The sequence below is a fragment of the Oncorhynchus clarkii genome, chromosome 22 (assembly GCF_045791955.1).
Source record: "Oncorhynchus clarkii lewisi isolate Uvic-CL-2024 chromosome 22, UVic_Ocla_1.0, whole genome shotgun sequence".
In the NCBI taxonomy this organism is placed as follows: Eukaryota; Metazoa; Chordata; class Actinopteri; order Salmoniformes; family Salmonidae; genus Oncorhynchus; species Oncorhynchus clarkii.
In genome coordinates, this window is record NC_092168.1 from 21,179,417 (window position 1) to 21,205,929 (window position 26,513).

Consider the following 26,513-nt stretch of genomic DNA (forward strand, 5'->3'; position numbering starts at 1 on the left):
AACCCAAATAAACAAGCAAATGCATCCAACAAATGTGTAGAGTCACAAGCTTGATGTAGTCATTGTGTGCTTTGAATATGGGACCAAATACTAAACTTAACTACTTTAATACACACAAGTGAATTTGTCCCAATACTTCTTGTCCCCTAAAATGGGGGGGGGGAACATGTACAAAAAGTGCTATAATTTCTAAACAGTTCACACCATATGAATCAAAATGCCCTCAAATTAAAACTGCCAGTCTGCATTTTAACCTCAGTCACAGTATCTTTTCAAATCCAAATTGCTGAAGTACAGAGCAAAAAACAAAGAAAAATGTCACTGTCCCAATACTTTTGGAGCTCACTGTCTTTCAGCCACAGATACAGTATGTGTCTTGGGGAATAAGAGATATGGTATAAATTGTTCGTTGTTTCACCTGTGTATGTGTGAAAATGAATGGTCATTGTCAGAGAAGGGTGTTAAGAGTTGTGAATATGTTGTGCTTGTGTGTGTGTGAAGAAAGTTGTTAGCAAGCGCTGTGTGTGTATTGAGCAGTTAACATAGATAAGCGATAAGATACACACACTCCATATCCAATGTGCACACACATAACATGATGTAATAATCTCACACAATGGCACAATCTAAGATAGGCAACAGGTGTTTATCAAAATCATCAATATCAAACAAGTGAAATACAAACGTCTGCTCTGGCTGAATGGCAGTTTCAAACCACAGTTCAATACTGTGGGCTAATACAGAATAGCATTACAGTTCAGTTGCAAATCTGTAATACAAATTCAAGCTCAGTAGGTACAGTATATGACACACACACACACAATGAAGACAGGTGAACCTGAGTTGCCATTTTATAGGCCCAATTGACATCTATTTTGTGTTTCCTATAGCGTGATAACATTGTTGGCATGGGGTATTGGAGGTATAATTATAATGACCAATTGGTGAATATAGATCATTTCTGAAACAATCCAGCACCTTTACACACATAATGATCCTATTAAGTTTCTTTGATTACTTCTTTACCTACCTTTTTTCTAACCCCTTGTCCCAACTCTCCCCCACACCTAATAATACCCATCGAAACATACAAATACCCCTAATTGCATCATTGTTGTCAGGGTAACTTTATGGGAACTGTAACCATGTTGTGTAGGTGAGAGAGGGGGACTGCTCTGTAGAATGCTTGGTTTGGGATGACAGATTAACCTGAATATGGGCAAACGGTGCACATACACACACGCTGCATCCATACATACCCATTTAAATGGTAAATATGCGTGCACGCTAAACACACATACAATCATATTTTCCAAATGTTCCTCAATTCATGCATAAACAATGCACATTCCATTGTCTTTTCATGATCCCTGCAAGGTGCCTTCCACTCCTTCTGTGGAAAGAAGCCTTCTATTGGGTACGCCTCTCTCCATGTGGTTGATGCCTGATGTGCAGTTAGTCTCTAACCAAGATGATGCATGATATTTTAAGTGATGCATGATGTTTTAAGTGATGCATGATATTTTAAGTGATGCATGATGTTTTAAGTGATGCATGATATTTTAAGTGATGCATGATGTTTTAAGTGAGTGACGTGTGATTCTCAATATTGGCAGTGCAGTGCTCTGCAGGCACGGGCTTGGGTTCTCTCTGGTGTATCAAACTACGAGAGAGTCTCTGCTCAGAGCAGGGGTCTGTTAAAGAAATACACCAAGAGCCACACGTTAGATACCCTGCAATCATGTTGCTCATGCTCGATTAGTCAGGCCTGGTCAGTGAGGGGATCCACACCAATCATGCAGGTCATGGTTTGTTAGTAATGTCTGAGTTCCACAAGAACGATACAATCACACAAAGTAACATACATTCTTGTTGGCATTAAGATTTGACCTTTTTTCTCTAAAATAAAGCATTAAACATTACACTATTTACAAAATAGATCAAAATGACATCAAAATAGTGCTTTGACTCTTTTTTTCACATAACAATCAATCAACATGAAATACTTTTAAGAAAATTATGTACAACACCCACTGATATAAAATAAAGACGCTAACCATGGCCAGTTGGTGTAATACTAAGACACTGGGATGAGTATACAGACTGTTAGAGTTGCTAGGCTTACTACGTCTGAGCTCTTCTATCTGTGACAACCTGAGAGGGGGGGGTTCTTCAACTTGATCCTCCTACAGGTAACTCACCATATTTCGGTTCTTGTCCCTATCCTCTCGGTACCCCTGTACGGTGTGTGCTAGTCCTTTAGGGGGACGGGTGTAGGAGAACGGTTGCATGGACGGGTCAGTGGACTGGTACCGTTCTGAGGGCGGTTCGACCGTGCGGTTACGTTCAGCGGTTGGGTTGATCGTCTGATAACTTTCCACCTTCTGCTCTGAGTACGGAGGTAAAGAGTCCTCATCCTCGGGCCGGTTGCTAGACAACTGTCTGTAGAAACCATTACTGCCCTTGCCCTTCGAACTGGCCTTGGAAGGAGTGTCACTATCCTCGTCAGCCCGCCCCTTTCCTCTCTCGCCCCTCTCCCCTGCCCTCCCCCTCGCTTTATGCTCCAATAGGTCATTGAGAAAAGTGTCATCGTAACCCCTCTCCCCATGGGTGTGCTGGTGGGGGCGATCGCGATCGCCATCCCACGTGTCCCTCCTCTTCTTCTGCGGCGAGGAAGGGGGGCTGCGGCGGGGGTGCCTGTTGTTGTCCCGGTCTCCATTAAAACGGCGAGGGGGTCTGTGGTCCCAGTAGGGAGGGTAGTGCTCTCGCACACGTAGCGCCAGGTCGTAGTCCGTGTCCTGGTCTCGGGGCTCGCCCCTCCAGACACGGGGGCCGTAGGACATAGAAAACTCCTCCAACTCATCCAGAGAGCCGGTACGCCCCCTGGTGCCCAATGTCTTCCTCTCCAGGTGCACAGAGCGAGGGTTCCACCTGAAACACAGGGAAGACAGGGGATCAGAGTACATAACAGATGCACAGTGCTAACTCAAATTTTAGTCCTACACTAAATACAAGATAATCAGGAATACAATATACAATACATATACAACATCCTCTTCTCTTTCTCTCACACACACACACAACGTATCTTGAGTACTGTAGAGACAGTCCTCACACAGTCATAGAGTTACACTCAGTGGTACCTGCTGTTTTGTTCGTCATCCGTGTCTTTGCCACGGTAATGCCTGGGTCGACGACTGTTTTGCACGGGAGCTGCCATGAGTTCTGATTGGTCATCTAGGTCGGCGATGGGCGGGAGAGCTTTCATCTGGACTGTCCGATAGGTTTGCCGGAAATCCGTGTCCCCTCCCTCATGCAGAGAGCTGAGCTCTGATAGGCTACTGGCTGCTGGGACAACACATCACTATAGAGACTTTTACTGATTTCAAGAAAAGTTTTTACAATAGTATTTTGAATCTGAACTAATCTACGGCATCGACAGTACACCACCATCATCACTATGCATCAAGACTCCTAATCGAGTCACAGACACATCATCAAATTTCACCAAAACTAATGCAAATAACATCTGATAGACATAGTGTAAATACAGACTGCCAATTTTCAAAGCAACTGCTTTTGCTGATGGCTCTCATGGTATGTTGCTCTTAGTTTACATCTTGGGAGAGACATTATAGAAGGAATCTGAGCCAATTATGAAATTACAACATGCCACCCATAGAAACAGAATACATAGAATGGGTATGCGTTCCATGGAACACACCAGCCAAAAAGGGCTGTGTTCCTCCGCCTTATTGGAAATCCCAATGACAAGATGCTTTCCACGGCAATTCATAAATAAATGTGTGTTTACAAACAATTACTAAACCTTCTTACATTACTGGTATGGAAATGAACTTTCATGTGAAATAGAGAACCATGCCATCTAATAGTATCAGATCAAAAATGCAACAGTCCAATCAATACAGAGCACTGATGTCTTTCATCTAGAGTCAAATCGCCATCCATGGTCAAATGTGTTTGAGTGACATCATCCCACCCCAATGGTCTGTGTATACTGATGGTATTACTATTTGATTATCTACTTAAAAACCTTCTTATAAACATTATGATAATACAGATAACATCGTCCCAAAAATGTGCTGTACTTACTAATGTTGATAAGTTTACAAATGGATGATAAATCATTTAATAATGGTTTATAAGTAGTCCTTAAAATGGTTACCAAACAACATTTGACTGATTCAACACAAATGGATTCTCTCAGTAGATGGAATTAATGACATTCAGTGTATTTAGGGTTAGTTTGTTATTAATGGCGAAATCAATAGTTAATGGAGAATGTAACGGAGGGTTTCTGATGAAGAGGACACAAACCTTTACACAAGCACTAACCAAGACACTTACATACAAACACACACATTAAACACAGACCGAGACAAATACACAGACATGTACGTGTGGCGATTATATAGAAACTACTGACTCCATTCAGGCTTACATTGTGGAGGAGCCATCTTGGCAGAGGGAAACTGTCCCAGCTCCTTCTCCACGTAGTACAGAACCTTCATAGAGTTCTGACTGTGACTGGGCTGGAGGCGATAGCCACTGCGTACTGTAGACACAGACGCACACACCCACACACACTTATATCAAGGATAAAAGCCACTATGGGCACAGTAAAAACCCAATTACACAAACAAAAACACATAAAAACACACACCCCCACATGAGCGTATGAATGCACCCATGCACACACACCCAGTCACCCACCCACACACACGTCTGGTCATAGACAACTCCACCCAGTTTAGAGACAGAAAATGAAGAGTGACATAAGAAGAGGGTTAGTTAACTCATGTGACCCTCTACAAATGGTAGTTAATGTTACTGTGATATATCATGCAAAACTACTATTTCCCACAATGCAGAATGGCTTATCCAGGTCCTGCAGACTGAAAGGACGAGCGCAGGTGTGGGTCGGATCACTCACCCCCAGCTAGGTTCTTCTCCACTGAGGGGAAGGAGAGCATCTTAGGGTCTGCGAGGGACAGAGGGGCAAAGGGGACCATGGTGGGGACCCCAGGGATATAGTAGGGGGGGTACACAGCAATCTGGGGGGGCTGGCCACTCTTTGCCATCTTCCCTGCCTCATAGACTGGAAAACAATGACAAATAATATTAAAATCCTAAACTTTTTAAAAGGTAAGCAAGTGAATGTAAGACTGTGTGTGTTTGTAGTTATGTGTTTGTGGGCGTGTTTGTGTTACTCACGGTGACGTGGGCAGCAGCAGGTGTCGGGGCAGCAGCAGCAGCGGAGGTAGCAGCAGCAGGAGTGAGGGCAGCACTGACACCAGCAGATCCCCATCAACAAAAGGAACAAGATACTGCCCAGGACTACAGATCCCACAAACGTCCACTCTGGAACACAAACACAGAGATGAATAAGACTACAGATCCCACAAACAGTAGAGATACACATCTTGTTACTTGAGTTAGTAACTACATGTGACTCACTCAAGTTACATCTTCTGCATTTCTGTCTATAATAACCATTGACATAAAAGGTCATATTAACCCCCCAACACTCTGGGTGTAGAGAGGCAAGGGTTGCTGGCTGCACGACAAGGCTCTCAACACTAATGATGAATTCGTCAGGGCGTAAACAGAAATGAAAATGTCAATACTTCAGTGAGCCCCTTGTGAAAAAACACATCCCAAGTAGACCTCTTCAGAGAGACATCTCATTTTCAAAAGAGATGGGGGGGGGGGGGGGTAGGGTTTCTTGTGAATAATTCTGCTCCATTGAGGAGAGGTGTTAAATACACACCATGCATTTAGTACTGTAGTAAGAATATGATTGGGACAGTAAGGCTTCCATTTTATAAATGCCGACAGATAATTTGTTTGCTCGACATGGTGGGATCTTTTTGTGCCGGTAAAATTAATTATTGCGAGCAATGGCAGTGGAAACTCCTTTATGTGCAAATATTGATATAATAATCATGTACATTTGAAGTCAGTTTTTCACACTTCCTGACATTTAATCCTAGTAAACATTTCCTGTCTTAGGCCAGTTAGGATCACCACTTTATTTTAAGAATGTGAAATGTCAGAATAATAGTAGAGAGAATGATTTATTTCAGCTTTTATTTCTTTCATCACATTCCCAGTGGGTCAGAAGTTTACATACACTCAATTAGTATTTGGTAGCATTGCCTTTAAATTGTTTAACTTGGGTCAAATGTTTGGTGTTGTCACGTTCTGACCATCGCTCGTGTGTGTTTTCCTTGTTTTAGTGTTGGTCAGGACGTGAGCTGGGTGGGCATTCTATGTTGTGTGTCTGGTTTGTCTATTTCTATGTTTGGCCTGATATGGTTCTCAATCAGAGGCAGGTGTTAGTCATTGTCTCTGATTGGGAACCATATTTAGGTAGCCTGTTTTGTGTTGGGTTTTGTGGGTGATTGTTCCTGTCTCTGTGTTTGCACCAGATGGGACTGTTTAGGTTTTCGCACATTTATTGGTTTGGTAGTTATTTCATGTATAGTTCCGGTAGTTATTTCATGTATAGTTCCTTTATTAAAGAACATGAATAACCACCACGCTGCATTTTGGTCCGCCTCTCCTTCACCACAGGAAAACCCTTACAGGTGTAGCCTTCCACAAGCTTCCCACTACATTTTGGGCCATTCCTCCTTACAGAGCTGGTGTAACTGAGTCAGGTTTGTAGGCCTCCTTGCTCGCCACACGTTTTCAGTTCTGCCCACAAATGTTCTTTAGGATTGAGGTCAGGGCTTTGTAATGGCCACTCTAATACCTTGACTTTGTTGTCCTTAAGCCATTTTGCCATAACTTTGAAAGTATGCTTGGGGTCATTGTCCATTTGGAAGACCCATTTGCGACCAATCTTTAACTGATGTCTTGAGATGTTGCTTTAATATATCCACATAAATTTCCTTCCTCGTGATGCCATCTATTTTGTGAAGTGCACCAGTTCCTCCTGCAGCAAAGCACCCCCACAACATGATGCTGCCACCCCCATGCTTCACGGTTGAGATGGTGTTCTTCGGCTTGCATGCCTCCCCCTTTTTCCTCCAAACGTAATGATGGTCATTATGGCCAAACAGTTCTATCTTTGTCCCCATATGCACGAGCTTTGTCCACATATGCAGTTGCAAACCATAGTCTGGCTTTTTAATTGTGGTTTTGGAGCAGTGGCTTCTTCCTTGCTGAGCGACCTTTCAGGTTATGTCCAGCATCTTCACAAGGTCCTTTGCTGTTGTTCTGGGATTGATTTGCACTTTCGCACCAAAGTACGTTCATCTCTAGGAGACAGAACGCATCTCCTTCCTCAGTGGTATGGTGGCTGCGTGGTCCCATGGTGTTTATACTTGCATACTATTGTTTGTACAGATGAACGTGGTACCTTCAGGCGTTTGGAAATTGCTCCCAAGGATGAACCAGACTGGTGGTCTACAATTTTATTTCTGTAGTCTTGGCTGATTTCTTTTGATTTCCCATAATGTCAAGCAAAGAGGCACTGAGTTTGAAGGTAGGCCTTGAAATACATCCACAGGTACACCTCCAATTGACTCAAATGATGTCAATTAGCCTATCAGAAGCTTCTAAAGCCATGACATAATTTTCTGGAATTTTCCAAGCTGTTTAAAGGCACAACTTAGTGTATGTAAACTTCTGACCCACTGGAATTGTGATACAGTGAATTATAAGTAAAATAATCTGTCTGTAAACAAGTGTTGGAAAAATTACTTGTGTCATGCGCAAAGTAGATGTCCTAACCGACTTGCCAAAACTATAGTTTGTTAACAAGAAATTTGTGGAGTGGTTGAAAAATGTAAACTGTATGTAAAATGTATGTAAACTTCCGACTTCAACTGTATTGAAGTAACATGGAGTCACAAGATATGTTGTGTGGTCCTCCACTACAACTCGGGAAACCATGCAGTTTATTAGGCTACAGATGAAATAAGTTACGATTAACTTCACAGGCTGTTGATAGTGCACGTGATGAGCTTGATGCTCCTTTCCAATAAATATCGAGGGTCTTATTCTGGTGACATGATCGATGCTTGGCTGTAGTTTGACAAATAAAATCATGTTGTTCTTATCAATAATAATCACATAATGTAGGTAGCTACTATGACTGCGGGATGTTGGCTATAGCGCACGTGCCATGACCAGATGCAACAGGTTTTGTGACATGGGAATTTAAGTACGTTTGATGGAAACACATCTCTCTCTCTCTCCCTCCCGGAGGACCTAAGCCCTAGGACCATGCCTCAGTCCACCTGGTCGTGCTGCTGCTCCAGTTTCAACTGTTCTGCCTGCGGCTATGGAACCCTGACGTGCCACCTTGTCTCAAACCTGCCTGCTGTTTGGACCTGCCTGCTGTCTCTCGATCGACCTCTCGACCTCTGAATGCTCGACTATGAAAAGCCAACTGACATTTACTCCATAGGTATTGCATTGACCTGTTGCACCCTCTACAACCACTGTGATTATTATTTGGTTCTGCTGGTCATCTATGAATGTTTGAACGTCTTGAAGAACGATCTGGCCTTAATGGCCATGTACTCTTATAATCTCCACCCGGCACAGCCAGAAGGGGACTGGCCACCCCTCAGAGCCTGGTTCCTCTCTAGGTTTCTTCTTAGGCTCAAGCCTTTCTAGGGCGTTTTTCCTAGCCACTGTGCTTTTACATCTGCATTGCTTGCTGTTTGGGGTTTTCGGCTGGGTTTCTGTATAAGCACTTTGTGACATCTGCTGATGTAAAAAGGGCTTTATAAATAAATAAATATTTTATGCAGATTTTTGAAGATTCGCATGAAAATATGTTCGCAAATTGGACAGAAACCTAGCTAGTGAGAGTGAGTTAATGCATGACTGCGCAGAGGCAGAATATAAGATGAGGCCACATTGGTTCTTTCCTCTGCAGTTGTTAAAGCAATCAAGATTCCCAGAAGATGATTGGACAGTGAGAGAGCAGCATGGGGGGGTTGCGATGACAGAGACAGAGCAGGGGATGTCACCGAGGGGAACAGGTAAGGAAGGGACAGGTGAGGTGAAAAGGCAGCCATTTTTGGCATAAACACACACAGACAGACAGACAGTGACAGACCGTGGCCAGCAAATGAGGAGGTAAGCAGCCGTACCTGGTATAATCTCCACATCAAACTCTGGCAGGAGATCGTCCAGCACACCTGTCCTACCTGCAGAGAGAGGGAGACCAGAGGTGAGGCGCAGCAGACAGGAAGTAGCAGAGGGCAGACGTCAAAGGTGAGGCAAATCAGCCAATCAGATGGAGTTATTGACTGAGGATCATGCATTGAGACTGGCAGAGATTAATCGACAGACACTAGGGGAAAACAGTACAATTTGTTAACACCTGATGCTGAAGCCAAAGTGATAATCATCATAAATAATTTCCCACTATTAAAAATGGATTTGAGAGAACATGTTAATGGGGCTGAAAACAAAGTTCAAAGTGTGTCGCTTAATGATCATTATGTAGTAAAAAACCATGAGCTGACGCAAACCCAACATTTTTTGTTGAGGTGCTGGCTAACAGAGGGTAAACTGTATAAAAAGAAAGAAAGTCACACACTCTAAATATGCTCCAAACAATTCAATGGGTGCACCTAACCAACATTTCGGCACGCAGCGTCTTCTTTAGGGTTATTGATCTCCACACACACTAACCCAGTCTTAAAGACCACGAGTTCTGAGATCAAGGATCAAACTCTCATCTCACACTGAACCTAATTTTAGCAGGGTGCGATATTTCTGTGATGTTACTGTACAAACCCGCAACACACACAAATACACATCCAACATGCTCCACACGTCACATGATACTACAAGGCAAGCTAAAAGATCTGTAATCAGTGTGAGAGATTTACAACCTGACCCATAACTGAACTCAAAGGTATATTCAGCCCTGTCAACAGGTCCTGTACCCAATAAAATGCTCTACGGGATATTGAGGTAAGGCCAGAGTGGAGGGGGTAGGAGGGGTGTGTGTGGGGGAGGGAGTGTTAGGGGACAGACACTTCTGAAGCATTCTGGGTCACCAATTAACTATTAGAGCTCCTCAGGGAAAGAGGGTCAGACGAACACTATCGCCATGGTAACAATGGTGGCTTTGTCTTTGCTAAACGTGAGAGAGACAGAGGAAGGGAGGGAAAAGTTCATGGAGATAGAGACAGAGTGAGAGAAGGATAAAGGGCAATGGAGATACAGAGAAAAATAATAGTGGGACCAGTCCGTGGCCTCACCCAAACGTCAAAATAAGCTAATTCTAATCTCTGTGTTTAACCCTCTAGATCGGTTCAACAGGGTTGCTAAAATACCTGGTTTACACTCATTAAGTGTGCGTGCATGTGCGTGTGTCTCTACATATCAATCCCTAAAATAGTGTCTAAGGGTTATTTGATTCAACAGGCCTGCTAGCTGTCAGGGTAGACTGAACTCCCACAGCCAGACAGGCTCCAGTTGGCAGTAGTCATGGAGATAAGCACACTCCTCTCCTCTGATAAAAAAAACACGAACACACACACAGATCCTACCAACCTGCTCTGGCACTGAGTCGTATAAACCCAGCTGAGCTCAGTAACCTGAAAGAGGGGAGAAACGATGTGCCTCAGAGGGGAGGGAACAATGATAAGAAGACAGGGGTAATAAGGGGCAGAGGAAGATGAGGCCCTCCAGGGGAGGAAAATAAACAGCAGTGAGAGCAGTAGTGGTGTGTAGGTTAAATCACTGAGGAAGCCAAGCCAGTAAAAGAGCCATATTACAACCTGTTGTGATATTTGCCTTGTTTTCTCTATAACACATTCCTTTAAATGCCACTGTGACACACAATAAGGCTGTGACAACAAAAAGAAAACAATCACACAGTGGCGGAATTAATTCAACTACACATACGTTTGTTTCATCACAAAACCAGAGAGCAACATCTGTCCGGCCAATCCCACAAAGCAAATATTGCATGTTACAAACAGCTACAGTATATGGCCTGCAGTGTGGTCAAACAAGTTCACGTTTGACAGTTTACTAAACAACTACTGATTTAGAACCACAGAGTTACCGCAAGTCAGCACAGAGACAACAGGAGCACTGCCTCCGCTATTCCAGCACCATATAACTTAAACATTTAAACATAATCAAATCAACAAGGCTATAAACATGCTTAGTTTAATACACTGAAAACAAACTTAATGTTGCTAAATATCATGTGGCTGTCCATGGTACTTATTTGTGTGTGTGTGTGTGTGTGTGTGTGTGTGTGCAATAATTTTTTTAAGTTGACTCATCCTACTTGTAGACTAGTTGAACACCAATGCCATCCTCCTCTCGTTCATGTTGGCAAAATGGTCCATGGCTCTGTCATACAGTACACTTTTAGTTTTTGTTTTCATAGGCTACCTAGCTAAAATGCATGCTAACCTAACTTCCTCACATGGGCAACAATGAACCAGCTAAGTTAGCAAGCTAGTTAATGTGAGCCTATACTAGCCTACACATTGAACTTCAATCAAATCAAATCGTATGATTTTATTGGTCACATACACATGGTTAGCAGATGTTATTGCGAGTGTAGCGAAATGCTTGTGCTTCTCGTTCCGACAGAGTAGCAATATCTATCAATTCATATCTAACATATAATCTAACAATTCCACAACAACTACCTAATACACACAAATCTAAGTAAAGGAATGGAATAAGAATATGTACATATAAATATATGGATGAGCAATGACCGAGCGACATAGGCAAGATGCAATAGATGGTATAAAATACAGTATATACATATGAGATGAGTAATGCAAGATATGTAAATGTTATTAAAGTGGCATTATTAAAGTGACAGGTGATCCATTTATTAAAGTGGCCAATGATTTCACGTCTGTATGTAGGCAGCAGCCTCAAAGGCCAGTGGCACAATATATTAATTTCTGTTTACATCAGAATCGCCATCATAATCATTTAGCCTGTACATAGGATTAAGTTAAAACCACAAGTCCAGATCCTCCTCTCCATCCATGGCTGAGGAAAGGGCCGGTTTAGCAAGCTCGCTACTGCAGGACATCAACACAAGCAAACCAGGAACAGACAAGTGTTTACCAACAATGATGACGTTTTGCCGAAGATGAGATTTGATTGGTGGGAAGGCAAATCCAAACTGGCCTCCCTTGGGAGGCGTTTTGCTGCGCCAGGACAACCCACAGTTGAGCTCAGCTCAACGCTGATTGGCTAATAATTATTTAATTTTTTTATCAAGGGAAACCAAATGCTTGCTGGCATCAATCAATCAAATGATACGGCGGCAACATTTGTTCCAGACAGCATCAGATATATGGGCTACATACAGTTGAAGTCGGAAGTTTACATACACTTAGGTTGGAGTCATTAAAACTAGTTTTTCAACCACTCCACAAATTTCTTGTTAACAAACTATAGTCTTGGCAAGTCGGTTAGGACATCTACTTTGTACATGACACAAGTAATTTTTCCAACTATTGTTTACAGACAGATTATTTCACTTATAATTCACTGTATCACAATTCCAGTGGGTCAGAAGTTTACATACACGAAGTTGACTGTGCCTTTAAACAGCTTGGAAAATTCCACAAAATGATGTCATGGCTTTAGAAGCTTCTAATAGGGTAATTGACATCATTTGAATCAATTGGAGGTGTACCTGTGGATGTAGTTCAAGGCCTACCTTCAAACTCAGTGCCTCTTTGCTTGACATCATGGGAAAATCAAAAGAAATCAGCCAAGACATCAGAAAAAAAATTGTAGACCTCCACAAGTCTGGTTCATCCTTGGGAGCAATTTCCAAATGCCTGAAGGTACCACGTTCATCTGTACAAACAATAGTATGCAAGTATAAACACCATGGGACCACGCAGCCGTCATAACGCTCAGGACGGAGAGGCGTTCTGTCTCCTAGAGAAGAAAACAGGTACAAAAGTATCTATATCCACAGTAAAACGAGTCCTATATCGACATAATCTGAAAGGCCGCTCAGCAAGGAAGAAGCCACTGCTCCAAAACCATCATAAAAATGCCAGACTACGGTTTGCAACTGCACATGGGGACAAAGATCTAACTTTTTTGAGAAATGTCCTCTGGTCTGATGAAATAAAAATAGAACTGTATGGCCATAATGACAATCATTATGTTTGGAGGAAAAAGGGGGAGTCTTGCAAGCCGAAGAACACCATCTCAACCGTGAAGCATGGGGGTGGCAGCATCATGTTGTGGGGGTGCTTTACTGCAGGAGGGATTGGTGCACTTCACAAAATAGATGGCTTCATGAGGCTGGAAAATTATGTCGATATATTGGAGCAACATCTCAAGATATCAGTCAGAAAGTTAAAGCTTGGTCGCAAATGGGTCTTCTAAATGGACAACGACCCCAAGCATACTTCCAAAGTTGTGGAAAAATGGCTTAAGGACAACAAAGTCAAGGTATTGAAGTGGCCATCACAAAGCCCTGACCTCAATGAAAATTTGTGGGCAGAACTGAAAAAGCATGTGCAAGCAAGGAGGCCTACAAACCTGAATAAGTTACACCAGCTCTGTCAGGAGGAATGTGCCAAAATTCACCCAATGTATTGTGGGAAGCTTGTGGAAGGCTACCCGAAACGTTTGACCCAAGTTAAACAATTTAAAGGCAATGCTACCAAATACTAATTGAGTGTATGTAAACTTCTGACCCACTGGGAATGAGATGAAAGAAATAAAAGCTGAAATCATTCTCTCTACTATTATTCTGACATTTCACATTCTTAAAATAAAGTAGTGATCCTAACTGACCTAAAACAGCGATTTTTTTTACTGGGATTAAATGTCAGGAATTGTGAAAAACTGAGTTTAAATGTATTTGGCTAAGGTGTATGTAAACTTCCAACTTCAACTGTGTACTGAGACGGAGGGGCATCGTTTCCTTTTGATGAGATTAAGCCACTTGCGAACCTATGGAAAATTATGAAAACACAGGGAGACGACTAACTCTGAAGGAATTACAGCTCCTCTCCTGTGTCACAACATAACGCTCTCTTTCTCTCTCTCCTTTTACATCTACATCACTGACCCTTAACACGCTTTAGTCTCATCCTCCCCAAATAAAGGAATGTTGCCATGGCAACAGCTTAAGAATTGGATTACATAGCTCACAATAATAACCTAGAACTACTCTCTGTAATATATGTTGTAAACTCTCTATTATGTAGTCTATGTTCAATGCTGTGGCACAAAAGTCTACCTGGCCACATCTGCGGTTATAAGGGTTTATGTATGGCTATGTCAGGGTTATGTCAGCTGGTCTACAAGGGTAAGCTCAGCCAAACAATGGATCCTCTCAGAGAGGATCAGAACCGTGTGTAGGGCAGCGCACGCCATTCTGCCCGTCGTCATGGCAGCACTTGTAAGTACACTTTGGAATGCAGACGCCCTCTAGAGCAAGGATGTTTATATTAAGCACTCCATTATGAACCATACCAAACAAACAAATACACTTACCCTACACACTGACACACACACAAAAGTGAACGCACACACCACAGTCAGCATATGAGACTGGTGCAACGGCACAAATCCATTGGTTTTAGGGTGTGCATTGGTTTTACTGCTGTGGTAAGGTTCAGAAGGTGAGACACAAAACAATACATAAGAGTATACTTGTTTCCTACTTCCTTAACTCCCAAATCCTTTTAAACCAGAGAGGACCTCGAAATAAGAAAGCCCCAACAGAATGTTCAGATTCCTGTTAATTTCTGCTCTATCCCTTCCTCTTTGATGTTGAGGTTGTTGAAATCCTGTGTTTAATGTTTACTTCCTGTGTGGAGGGTTCCCTTCCTGTGGTCACTCACTCACCCAGCACCAGTACCTCCACCTGGCCCTCGTTCTTCCCCTCCAGGTCGTCGGCGATGACGATCTTACAGAAGTACACTCCGCTGTCGCCCCACTGCAGCTTCCCGATCCGCAGGTCCGCCTCTGGACAGGGACAGGACACAGGGTCAGAGGTCAGGACAAGGGTCATAGGTGAGAGGTCAAATGATATGAGAGCATGGTCAGTATATCCTATGAAAAAACTAGGAACCTATAAAACCTCTAAAAAAATGATACATATGAAACACACTTAACAAATAATCAACAACTGCATACTGTAACAAAATGATATACTGCTAAGCCAGGTGTACACTTCATGATTTTTGGCCCCGATTTAGTTTTTGAAGTCGGAGACAAAATCCCCATGTCGTTGCCTACTCAGGGCGTGCGGCAGTCACTGGCACTCGTTTAATGTGAGTGGGTCAGAGACACAATCTCAGGGCTACCGATCCCATCTTTGAGCAGTCCCAGACGTCCAGATATTTTCAAACATGTTTGATTTCATCAGCACAAAATCTGCAATGCTCTTGTAGTGTGCGATGTGCAACGACAACTTCTAAGTGATCAGCAATAGCCAATGAGAGCTCGGCAGAAAAGAAGCCAGTGAAATGATGACGTTGTTTCGCATCACACAGAATGTGTGTTGGTACTTGCCTTTAACCACAGCCAAAGTGTCAAATCGTTACACCTCTAAAGCTCACAGGCAATGTTACTAAATTCAAAATGTTGGCTAGATATTTCAACTCTGTATGGCAAGCGTGAATGTCTGACTGAAAACGTTTGAGGTTGTTTTGAACCACAGCTCGTTCTACAGTAGCTACGTTAACAATCTAATCACATCATTGCGTCATTGTTTTCGAGAGACAAATTGGTGGTATTGAGAATCCTCAAGACCAAGTGAAGAATCTTGTTGTGTGTGACACCCCGTCTGTGCCAAACCTACAAATCTACAGGAAAGTTGGTTGTTTAATGTGAGAGGCTCAGTGATGTTAAGATTTTGAAAGTCGTGTAGTGTACACCCGGCATTGGTCAAACAATACTCTGAACAAACCTCAAAAATACATTCCATTGACATTTGACTCATTCATACATCCAACAGCTTTCTATATAAGAATTATGACAACAGGAGGGTGTTTTGTTAAAAAAGAGACACAAAGGTAGGTGGGTGCTCTCTATTGAAAGGCAGAAAAAAGTGGGTATTTAATTTGGATAAGAAACTCAATGGGGGTGGTTTATTGTGACTAGGATAAGAGAGTGCAGTGTGTGAAGAAGACCAATCCATTGTGAACAGGGGTCAGTGTCGTTAACAATGTGTGTGTGTGTGTGTGTGTGTAGCCTGGCCTATTGTTAAGCAGAGACAGTGAACGACTATTTCAGGAGCAGGAAAAGCAGAGCACAAGCAGCCATGTTTCCTGTTGGGAGATGGATCATAAACAGTAGACTGGGATAATAGACAGGCTATGACGGACAAGACCACCGCCTATAACACAGAAGCGCTGACATACAGTAAACAGCATTTAAACGTGTCTGCACATGTCGTATGTCTTCCCTGACAACATTTCCACAAGCACAACCTTTCTAGTCATTGAAGCTCATAAAACTACAAAACACCTCCACACACAACTTCCAATCACAACACAAATCTACTCATTAACCAATCTCCACAGTACTGTTGACGATGGCGATGTCTCGGCCCTTGTAGTGCTCAGCCAGCGTCATGGAGGTTCCCTGGCCGGACGCTACGATGCGGACGGTGCGGCTGCTGTCGGAGCACTCCAGGTGGCCTGCGGCACCCAACTCGGGCCCCTGGACCCCAAAGCTTTCGGGAAAAGTGAAGGAGTCTCGTGTGCGGTCGTGGCAGTAGGATTTGTACCACCATTGCACCACAGGGGTCTGGGAGGAAGGCGTATGGTACTGGCACTCGAGCACCACCGACTGGAAGAGCATGGCGAAACGCCTCTTCTCCCGAACCGTCACCTGCACCCCCGCACACACACAGACTGATACACACAGACAAGGTATGAGAAAATGAGGGAGAAAATAGAGAGGAAGCGGTTATTTAATAATACAATAATCAAAACAATATTTAATGTTATATTATGACGATATAAAGTTAACACAGTCCTATGAATAGAGAAGTAGGTGTCACATTTTAAATATCTAACGGCAGTCTGCATATAAGGCCTTTAACATACACTACATTACCAAAAGTATATGGACACCTCATCAAACATCTTATCCCAAAATCATGGCCATTAATATGGAGTTGGTCCCCACTTTGCTGCTGTAGCAGCCTCCACTCTTCTGGGAAGGCTTGCCACTAGATGTTGGAACATTTCTTCGATGCTTGCTTCCATTTAGCCACAAGAGCATTAGTGAGGTCGGGCACTGATGTTGGGTGATTAGGCCTGGCTCGCAGTCGGCATTCCAATTCACCCCAAAGGTGTTCGATGGGGTTGAGGTCAGGGCTCTGTGCAGGCCAGTCAAGTTCTTCCACACCGATCCCGACAAACCATTTCTTCTGTATTGACTCTCTTTGTGCCTGGGGACATTGTCATGCTGAAACAGGAAAGGGCCTTCCCCAAACGGTTGCCACAAAGTTGGAAGCCCAGAATCGTCTAGAATGTCATTGTATGCTGTAGCGTTCCAGTTCTTCACTGGAACTAAGGGGCCTTGCAAGAACCATGACAAACAACCCCAGACCATTGTTCCTCCATCAAACTTTACAGTTGGCACTATGCATTGGTGCAGGTAGTGTTCTCCTGCCATCCGCCAAACCCAGATTCGTCCGTCGGACTGCCAGATGGTGAAGCGTGAATCATCACTCCAGAGAACACGTTTTCACTGCTCCAGAGTTCAATGGCGGTGAGCTTTACACTACTCCAACCGACGCTTGGCATTGCGCATGGTGATTTTATTGTGTGCGGCTGCTCGACCATGGAAACCCATTTCATGGAGCTACCGACGAACAGTTCTCGTGCTGACTTTGCTTCCAGAGGCAGTTTGGAACTCAGTAGTTAGTGTTGCAACCGAGTACAATTTTTACACGCTTCAGCACAGTTCTGTGAGCTTCTGTGGCCTACCACTTCGCGGCTGAGCCGTTGTTGCTCTGAGATGTTTCAACTTCACAATAACAGTACTTACAGTTGACCGGGGCAGCTCTAGCAGGGCAGAAATTTGACAAACTGACTTGTTGGAAAGGTGGCATCCTATGAGTGTGCCACACTGAATGTCACTGAGCTTTTCAGTAAGGCCATTCTACTGCCAATGTTTGTCTATGGAGATTGCATGGCTGTGTGCTCGAGTTTATACACCTGTCAGCAATGGGTGTGGCTGAAGTTGCTTAATCCGCTCATTTGAAGAGGTGTCCACATAGTTTTGGCCATGTATTGTATCTTTTGAATAGCCAGAGAAACATGCAAATGGTAAGGAGATTAGACTTTACAGTTGAACGCTCTCCAACACCAGCTTTGAGAAGCACCCAGTCCAACACCACTTAGCCTCTACCCATAGTAGAGCCCACAGCAGTCCAACTCTCCCTTTCATGCACATCCAACAGGTTAAGGGGGATTCCAGAAGGATCCTCTCAGTTAACTAAACCACAAAACTCAGGAGCGGGTCTGTATCTGTTGTGGAAGTGATGACCTGATTTCACCAACGCCTAAAAACATCTCGTCTGACTCCACTGAGAACCGTTTGTGGGTGTGTGTGTATGCGTAATGATGACTCCAACTGGGCTCTTGAGTGGCGCAGGTGTCTAAGGCACTGCATCTCAAAGCAAGGGGTGACACTACAGTCCCTGGTTCAAATCCAGGTTGAATCACATCTGGCTGTGATTGGGAATTCCATAGGGCGGCGCACAATTGGCCCAGCGTCGTCTGGGTTTGCCGGGGTAGGCCGTCATTGTAAATAAGAATTTGTTCTTAACTGACTTCCCTAGTTAAAAAAAAAAAAAAAAAAAACTCAATCCCCAACTGGGAGATTGCCAAGTGGTGACTTGCACAGTATCTAGATGGGGGGCTCCTCTCTCCAGTACACGGGAGGTTACAGAGGTTACATTCCGCCGTGTGTGGGGGGCAGGGGCAGGACTGTAGTAGGAAGGTAGGGGGTTGTCATGATAAATGGGAACAGTGAGGGGGTTGTGGCCAGAGCAGTATACTCTGCAGCCAGTCTTGTTAGGTCTAGGTGGGGCATGCAGCAGGAACTCACTCCAAACATTTCCAAGAAAAGAGGAAATCACAGCAAACGGTTCTACACAGTGGCCCTCTCCTTAGCAGCACTTTCCCAAGTTTTCAGTTTAGTGCAGATGAAGGGAATGAGACAAGGAGGGGATGCAGTTTTACACAGATTGAGATTCACACTTTGTACTAAAGAGGAGCCAGGGCGATTCATGATTATGGCATTCAAATTTCCTACAGAGCTCCAATTAGAAGTTGCGGCTAACAACAGATCTAGGCTCAAGCTTAATAAATATCTGACCCTGCACCAACGGTTCACCAACTCCTCCTACAGAGTCAGAGGTAGATGTCAGTTACCTCTGGTCAGTGCAAAACAAATGAGAGAGAGAGAAAAGTGGCAGTTCTGTTCTTTATATATATATATTTTAATTTTAAATATGAGAGGGTTGGAGAAAAAGAAAGATGGAGGAGAAAGGGGCCGTGCTTCTAAATTCCTCCCGTGGGGTAAATGTGTCCCTCCCTTAGTCTTTTTGTTCATGGTCCAGCGCATTGTTTGGAATTAGTATAATCCTACAGTGCCTTCAGTGAGTATTCATACCCCTTGACTTATTCCAAATGTTGTTGTGTTACAGCCGGAATTCAAAATGAATTCAATATTTTTTTTCTCACCTGTCTAATCTACACACAATACCCTATAATAACAAAGTGAAAGGATGTTACTAGAATTTTTTGCAAATGTATTGAAAATGAAAGACAGAAAAAATGCATTTACATAAGTATTCACAAATGAGTCAATACATTGTAGAAGCACCTTTGGCTGTGATTACAGCTTTGAGTCATCGTAGGTATTACTGTATCAGCTTTGCACATCTGGATTTGGGGATTCTCTCCCATTCTTCCTTGTTAAGTTAGATTGGGAGCGACGGTGAACAGCAATCTTCAAGTCTTTCCACAGATTTTCAATGGGATTCAAGTCTAGGCTTTGGCTGTGCCACTCAAGGACTTTCACACTCTTTTTCTGAAGCCATACAGTTTTAGCTGTATGCTTGGGGTCATTGTCCTGTTGGAATGTACATCTTCGCCCCCCTCAAAGCTAATTTGTACTCTGAACAGGTTCTCATCAAGGATTTGCCTGTATTTGGCTCCATTTATTGTTTCCTTCTATCCTTACCAGTTTCCCCGTCCCTGCTGCTGAAAAGCACCCCATAGCATGAAGCTGACATCACCATGCTTCACAGTAGGGATGTTGTTAGACGGATGAGGAGCTGTGTCTGGTTTCTCCAGACATAGCGCTTTGCATTCAGGCCAAAGAGTTACATTTTTGTCTCATCAGACCACAGATTCTTTTGCCTAATAATCTGTCTTTCATGTGCCTTTTTGCAAACTCCAGGAGTGCTATCATGTGCCTTTTTCTCAGGAAGGGCTTCCGTCTGGCTACTCTCCCATAAAGCCCAGATTGGTGAAGTGCTGTAGAGACTGTTGTCCTTCTGACATGTTCTCCTATCTCAGCCAAGGAACTCTGTAGTTCTGTCAGAGTGGTCATTGGGTTCTGGTCCCCTCCCTGACCAAGGTTCTTCTTGCCCGGTTGCTCAGTTTGGTCGAACGTTCAGCTCTAGGCAGAGTCTGGGTAGTTTCATATTTGTTCCATTTCCCAATGATAGAAACTGTGCTCTTGGAAACTTTCACCACACTAGAAGTAGTTTTATACCCTTCCACAGATATATGCCTCATCACAATTCTATCTTGGAAATCTACGGACGGTTCCTTGGACTTTATGGTATAGTTTCTGCTCTGACATTCTGAATTGTCAACTGTGGGATCTTATACTGTATAGACGGGTGTTTCTTTCTAAATCATGTCCCAAAATGTTTTAATTGGCAAAAGGACTCCAATCAAGTTGTAGAAATTGGATGCACCTGAGCTCAATTTGGAGAGTCAAAGCAAAGGGGTGTGAATACTTACAGTACCAGTCAAAAGATTGGACAAACCTACTCATTCAAGGCTTTTTCTTAGTTTTTTACTATTTTCTACATTGTACAATAACTATCAAAACTATGAAATAACACATATGGAATAATGTAGAAAGCATTTCAATTAACAGGTGGGCCTTGTTAAAACTTAATTTGTGGAATTTCTTTCCTTCTTAATGCATTTGAGCCAATAAGTTGCGTTGTGTCAAGGTAGGGGTGGTATACAGAAGATAGCACTATTTGATAAAAGACCAAGTCTATATTATGGCAAGAACAGCTAAAATAAGCAAAGGGAAATGACAGTCCATCATTACTTTAAGACATGAAGGTCAGTCAATGTGGAACATTTCAAGAACTTTGAAAGTTTCTTCAAGTGCAGTCGCAAAAACCCTCAAGCGCTATGATGAAACTGGCTCTCATGATGACCGCCATATGACTGGAAGACCCAGAGTTACCTCTGCTGCAGAGGATAAGTTCATTAGAGTTACCAGCCTCAGAAATTACAGCCCAAATACATGCTTCACAGAGTTCAAGTAACAGACACATCTCAACATCAACTATTCAGAGGAGACTGTGTGAATCAGGCCTTCATGGTCGAATTGCTGCAAAGAAACCACTACTAAAGGACACTAATAAGAAGAAGAGACTTGCTTGGGCCAAGAAACACGAGCAATGGACATTAGACCGGTGGAAATCTGTCCTTTGGTCTGATGAGTCCAAATTTGAGATTTTTGGTTCCAACCGCCGTGTCTTTGTGAGATGCAGAGTAGGTGAACGCATGATCTCCAAATGTGTGGTTCCCATCGTGAAGCATGGAGGTGTGATGGTGTGGGGGTGCTTTGCTGGTGACACTGTCTGTAATTTATTTACAATTCAAGGCACACTTAACCAGCATGTTGTTACAGGCCTTTATGGTAGAGTGGCCAGACAGAAGCCTTTCTTCAGTAAAAGGCACATGACAGCCCACTTTGAGTTTGACAAAAGGCACCTAAAGGACTCTCAGACCATGAGAAACAAGATGATCTGGTCTGATGAAACCAAGTTTGAGCTCTTTGGCCTGAATGCCAAGCTGTCTGGAGAAAACCTGGCACCATCCCTACGGTGAAGAATCTCGAGGCTGTAATTGCTGCCAAAGGTATTTTTTTTATATATACAGTGGGGAGAACAAGTATTTGATAACCTGCAAAATCGGCAGTGTTTCCTACTTACAAAGCATGTAGAGGTCTGTATTTTCTAACATAGGTACACTTCAACTGTGAGAGAAAATCACATTGTATGGTCATTTTTTTTTTTTTTTTTTTTTTTTAATAATTTGCAAAAAAATACCGACCTGTTTTTGCTTTTTCATTATGAGGTATTGTGTAGATTGATTACCGAAAAAAACAACATTTGAATCAATTTTAGAACAAGGCTGTAACTTAACAATGTGGAGAAAGTCAAGGGTCTGAATACTTACTGAATGTACTGTATGATCCTGATTCAACTCAAAACATACATTTCCTAATCCATATTCACAACAAATTACCAGAAACACTTAACTATACTGAACAAAAATATAAATGCAACATGCAAAGTGTTGGTCCCATGTTTCATGAGCAGAAATAAAATGTTCCATAAGCACAAAAAACGTATTTATCTAAACTGTTGTGCACAAATTTGTTTATATCCCCGTTAGTGATCTTTTCACCTTTGCCAAGATAATCCATTCACCTGACAGGTGTGGCATATCAGAAAGCTGATTAAACAGCATGATCATTGCACAGGTGGACCTTGTGCTTGGGACAATAAAAGTCAACTCTAAAATGTGCAGTTTTGTCACACAACACAATGACACAGATGTCTCAAGTTGAGAGCTTGTGCATTTGCCATGCTGACTTGAGGGATTGTCCACCAGAGCTATTGCCAGAGAATTTAATGTTAATTTCCCTACCATAAGCTACCTCCAATGTTGTTTTCGACAACTTGGCCAGTTTGTCCAACCGGCCTCACAATACGCAGACCACACCAGCCCAGGACCTCCACATCTGGCTTCTTCACCTGTGTGACTGTCTGTGACCAGCCACCCGGACAGCTGTTGAAACTGTGGGTTTGCACAACCAGATTGTTTCTGACAGTTTATGCATAAATTGTCTCATGGAAGCTCATCTGCGTGCTCGTCATCCTCACCAGGGTCTTGACCTGACTGCAGTTTGCCGTCGTAACCAACTTCAGTGGGCAAATTCTCACCTTCGATGGCCACTGGCACGCTGGAGAAGTGTGATCTAAACGGATGAATCCCGGTTTCAACTGTACCGGGCAGATGGCAGACAGTGTGTATGGCGTCACGTGGGCAAACGCTTTGCTGATGTCAATGTTGAGAACAGAGTGACCCATGGTGACGGTGGGGTTATAGTTTGGGCAGGCATAAGCTACGGACAACAAACACAATTGCATTTTATCAATGGCATTTTGAATGCAGCAATACCTTGACAAGATAGTGAGGCCCATTGTTGTGCCATTCATCCGCCGCCATCACGCCATGTTTCAGCATGATAATGCACAGCTCCATTTCGCAAAGATCTGTTCACAATTCCTGGAAGCTGAAACAATCCCAGTTCATCCATGACCTGCATACTCATCAGACATGTCACCCATTGAGCATGTTTGGGATGCTCTGGATCGACGTGTACGACAGCGTGTTTCAGTTTCCGCCAATATCCAGCAACTTCACACAGCCATTGAAGAGGGATGGAATAGTTATGCACGCTCAAGTTCTGTTTTTTGGTCTTATTTCTTGTTTGTTTCACAAAATATTTGTTTGTATCTTCAGTGGTAGGCATGTTGTGTAAATCAAATGATACAAACCCCCCCCCAACAAAATAGGAAAAATGCCAAGGGGGTGAATACTTTCGTAAGCCACTGTACCATTCACCATCAAATAGTGTTATTTTTTTACACAATCAAATAATGTTATCTTTTCTTGAAGAGTAGACACCACAAACTGGTTATAGTTTAACCAGTCTACTAGGCTCTTCTTGGTCAAAGTTCTGAGTCCCACCATGCTTCCTGACCACATCAGGCCCTTTCCTTGCAAACAACTGACACGTTTTCTTGCCAGGCATTCCAACACACTGATTTGACTCCCTAGAGGACTTTTTTTGTTCTTGTATAGGTCTACAGAAAAACCTCTTCAAAATACAGAATTAAATAATGGTTACATTTATATTAATTTACAAAATCAAAAGGTGGGAAATTGGGCTCTCAGAATGAGAGTTCTATGTGTCTTATAATAGAGGACCAGCATATCTCTGCCTATTAAATGTGTATGTGAGTCATTGGGGTGCAGGCATAACGGGACCTTCTATTTTCTATTTCACCTTTATTTTGACGGGGAACTCATACTGAGACTAGAGTATTGTTTACAGATAAGCCCCGCATACAAACCAACCCACAATTACAAAATATATTAAGAATAAACTTGTTTTCACTAGCGTCCTCATTCCACACATTCCTCCTGTAATGTAGGACAAAAAACAATAGAGGAAAAACAAGAGTAGACTACCTAAGGCCTATCACTGCACAGGTTCAAAAATAAAGCAAATCAGACTAATCCCCCAACACAACAAGCGGGCAAACAAAAGTATGTTTATAAAAATGAAGGGAATCCAAAAGTCATGTTGACTTTTGAGGTCGTAGCCTACTGTAAAAGTAGACCCGTTGCTGGAATAAAGTGAAGGGGTCAAACTGTTGCTGGCTGCATCCACGGCTTTCGCAATCAGATGACAAAACAACATGCTGAGTGAGTAAAGAAAAAAACATTTACCTGTTATGCAAAAAATAATCCATCGACCTAACAGCCAGCTCATTTTTCGAAAAAAAAAGTTTCGCATTCAGATATAATTAATCCAAATGTTCGTCCTGCCCATTGTTCGCCTCATTCTTTGGTCCGTTGAGTGCGCACAAGAATAAACCGGGAGAGCCGAAGTGTCAATCCGAGACCAGGGGGAGTGTACCACTTCACCAGCGGGTGAGTTCCAACTGCACTCCAACAAATAAATGTTTTAAAATGTTTTACCACCCTTTCACCAAGAATAATCGTACAAGCACGTGTTTTTAAATAGATTTGTGATTAAAAACATTACATCTAAACTGGTCTCCAAAAACGACAATTGAAAATATTTTATTTTTATATTAAATCAGGTCATACTAACTCCGGTGTGATCCTGATATTTGATTCTTAAAGAATATAAAGTATAAATGCCTCATTTCACCTTTATTTAACCAGGTAAGCTAGTTGAGAACAAGTTCTCATTTGCAACTGCCACCTGGCCAAGATAAAGCAAAGCAGTTTGTAGCAAAATCTATATACAGCATGTGCAAATGAGGTAGGATAAGAGAGGTAAGGCAATAAATAGGCTATGGTGGCAAATTATTTACAATATAGCAATTAAACACTGGAATGGTTGAATGTGCAAGTTGCGATACTGGGGTGCAAAGGAGCAAGATCAATAAATACAGTATGGAGATGAGGTAGATTGGATGGGCTATTTACAGATGAGCTATGTACAGTAAATACAATATAGCAAGTAAAACATTGGAATGGTGGATTTGCAGTGGAAGAATGTGCAAAGTAGAAATAAAAATAATGGGGTGCAAAGGAGCAAAATAAATAAATAAATAAATAAAATAAATACAGTAGGGAAAGAGGTAGTTGTTTGGGCTAAATTATAGGTGGGCTATGTACAGGTGCAGTGATCTGTGAGCTGCTCTGAGAGCTGGTGCTTAAAGCTAGTGAGGGAGGTAAGAGTCTCCAGCTTCAGAGATTTTTGCAGTTTGTTCCAGAGAACTGGAAGGAGAGGCGGCCAAAGGAAGAATTGGCTTCCGGGGTGACCAGTGAGATACACCTGCTGGAGCACGTGCTACGGGTGGGTGCTGAGAAGATGTGGCTTTACCTAGCAAAGACTTGTAGATGACCTGGAGCCAGTGGATTTGGCGACGAGTATGAAGCAAGGGCCAGCCAACGAGAGAATATAGGTTGCAGTGGTGGGTAGTATATGGGGCTTTGGTGACAAAACGGATGGCACTGTGATAGACTGCATCCAATTTGTTGAGTAGAGTGTTGGAGGCTATTTTGTAAATGACATCGCCGAAGTCGAGGATCGGTAGGATAGTCAGTTTAAAAAATATACATATATTTTACTCCCTTTTCTCCACAATTTCGTAGTATCCAATTGTTAGTAGTTTTTGTCTCATCGCTACAACTCCCGTACGGGCTCGGGAGAGACGAAGGTCGAAAGTTATGTGTCCTCCGAAACACAACCCAACCAAGCCGCACTGCTTCTTAACACAGTGCGCAACCAACCCGGAAGCCAGCCGCACCAACTATGATTTTGATATCATGGACAGCCAGTCCTTGCATCCATAGCCCTGTCTATGAATTTGAGTGGTTACATTTCTCCAGCCCCATCCCTCAGCTTTTAAGTGAAAAAGAGCAGCTTTATTGCTT

The 26,513-nt window shown here is 42.8% G+C and overlaps 1 protein-coding gene across 4 annotated transcripts; it reads right to left on the reverse strand.

Annotated features, from left to right (window-relative positions):
- Positions 1-1,554: 1,554 nt before the first annotated feature.
- LOC139380575 (immunoglobulin-like domain-containing receptor 2) lies at positions 1,555-24,973 on the reverse strand. 4 transcript variants are annotated; one of them, XM_071123370.1, is made up of 10 exons: positions 24,831-24,973; positions 16,551-16,880; positions 14,866-14,985; positions 9,135-9,191; positions 5,236-5,382; positions 4,955-5,119; positions 4,463-4,576; positions 3,144-3,345; positions 2,202-2,931; positions 1,555-1,694 (listed from the first exon to the last, which is right to left on the reverse strand). In XM_071123370.1, the coding sequence occupies exons 1-10, from the start codon at positions 24,895-24,897 to the stop codon at positions 1,659-1,661; spliced, it is 1,968 nt and encodes a 655-aa protein (XP_070979471.1). In that variant the 5' UTR covers positions 24,898-24,973; the 3' UTR covers positions 1,555-1,658. The 4 variants fall into 4 exon arrangements, with proteins under 4 accessions (XP_070979471.1, XP_070979470.1, XP_070979473.1 ...); XM_071123369.1 differs by having other exon boundaries at positions 16,536-16,880; XM_071123372.1 differs by lacking the exon at positions 4,463-4,576.
- Between the last annotated feature and the right edge of the window lie 1,540 nt (positions 24,974-26,513).

Coding starts and splice junctions, on each gene's coding strand:
- LOC139380575 (XM_071123369.1), bottom strand. CDS start 24,897: ATGCGAAACTTTTTTTTTCGAAAAATGAGCTGGCTGTTAGGTCGATGG. Junction 9,192..14,865: donor GGTGGAGGTACTGGTGCTGG/GTGAGTGAGTGA, acceptor CTCTCTCTGCAG/GTAGGACAGGTGTGCTGGAC. Junction 5,383..9,134: donor TGATGTGGAGATTATACCAG/GTACGGCTGCTT, acceptor TTTGTGTTCCAG/AGTGGACGTTTGTGGGATCT.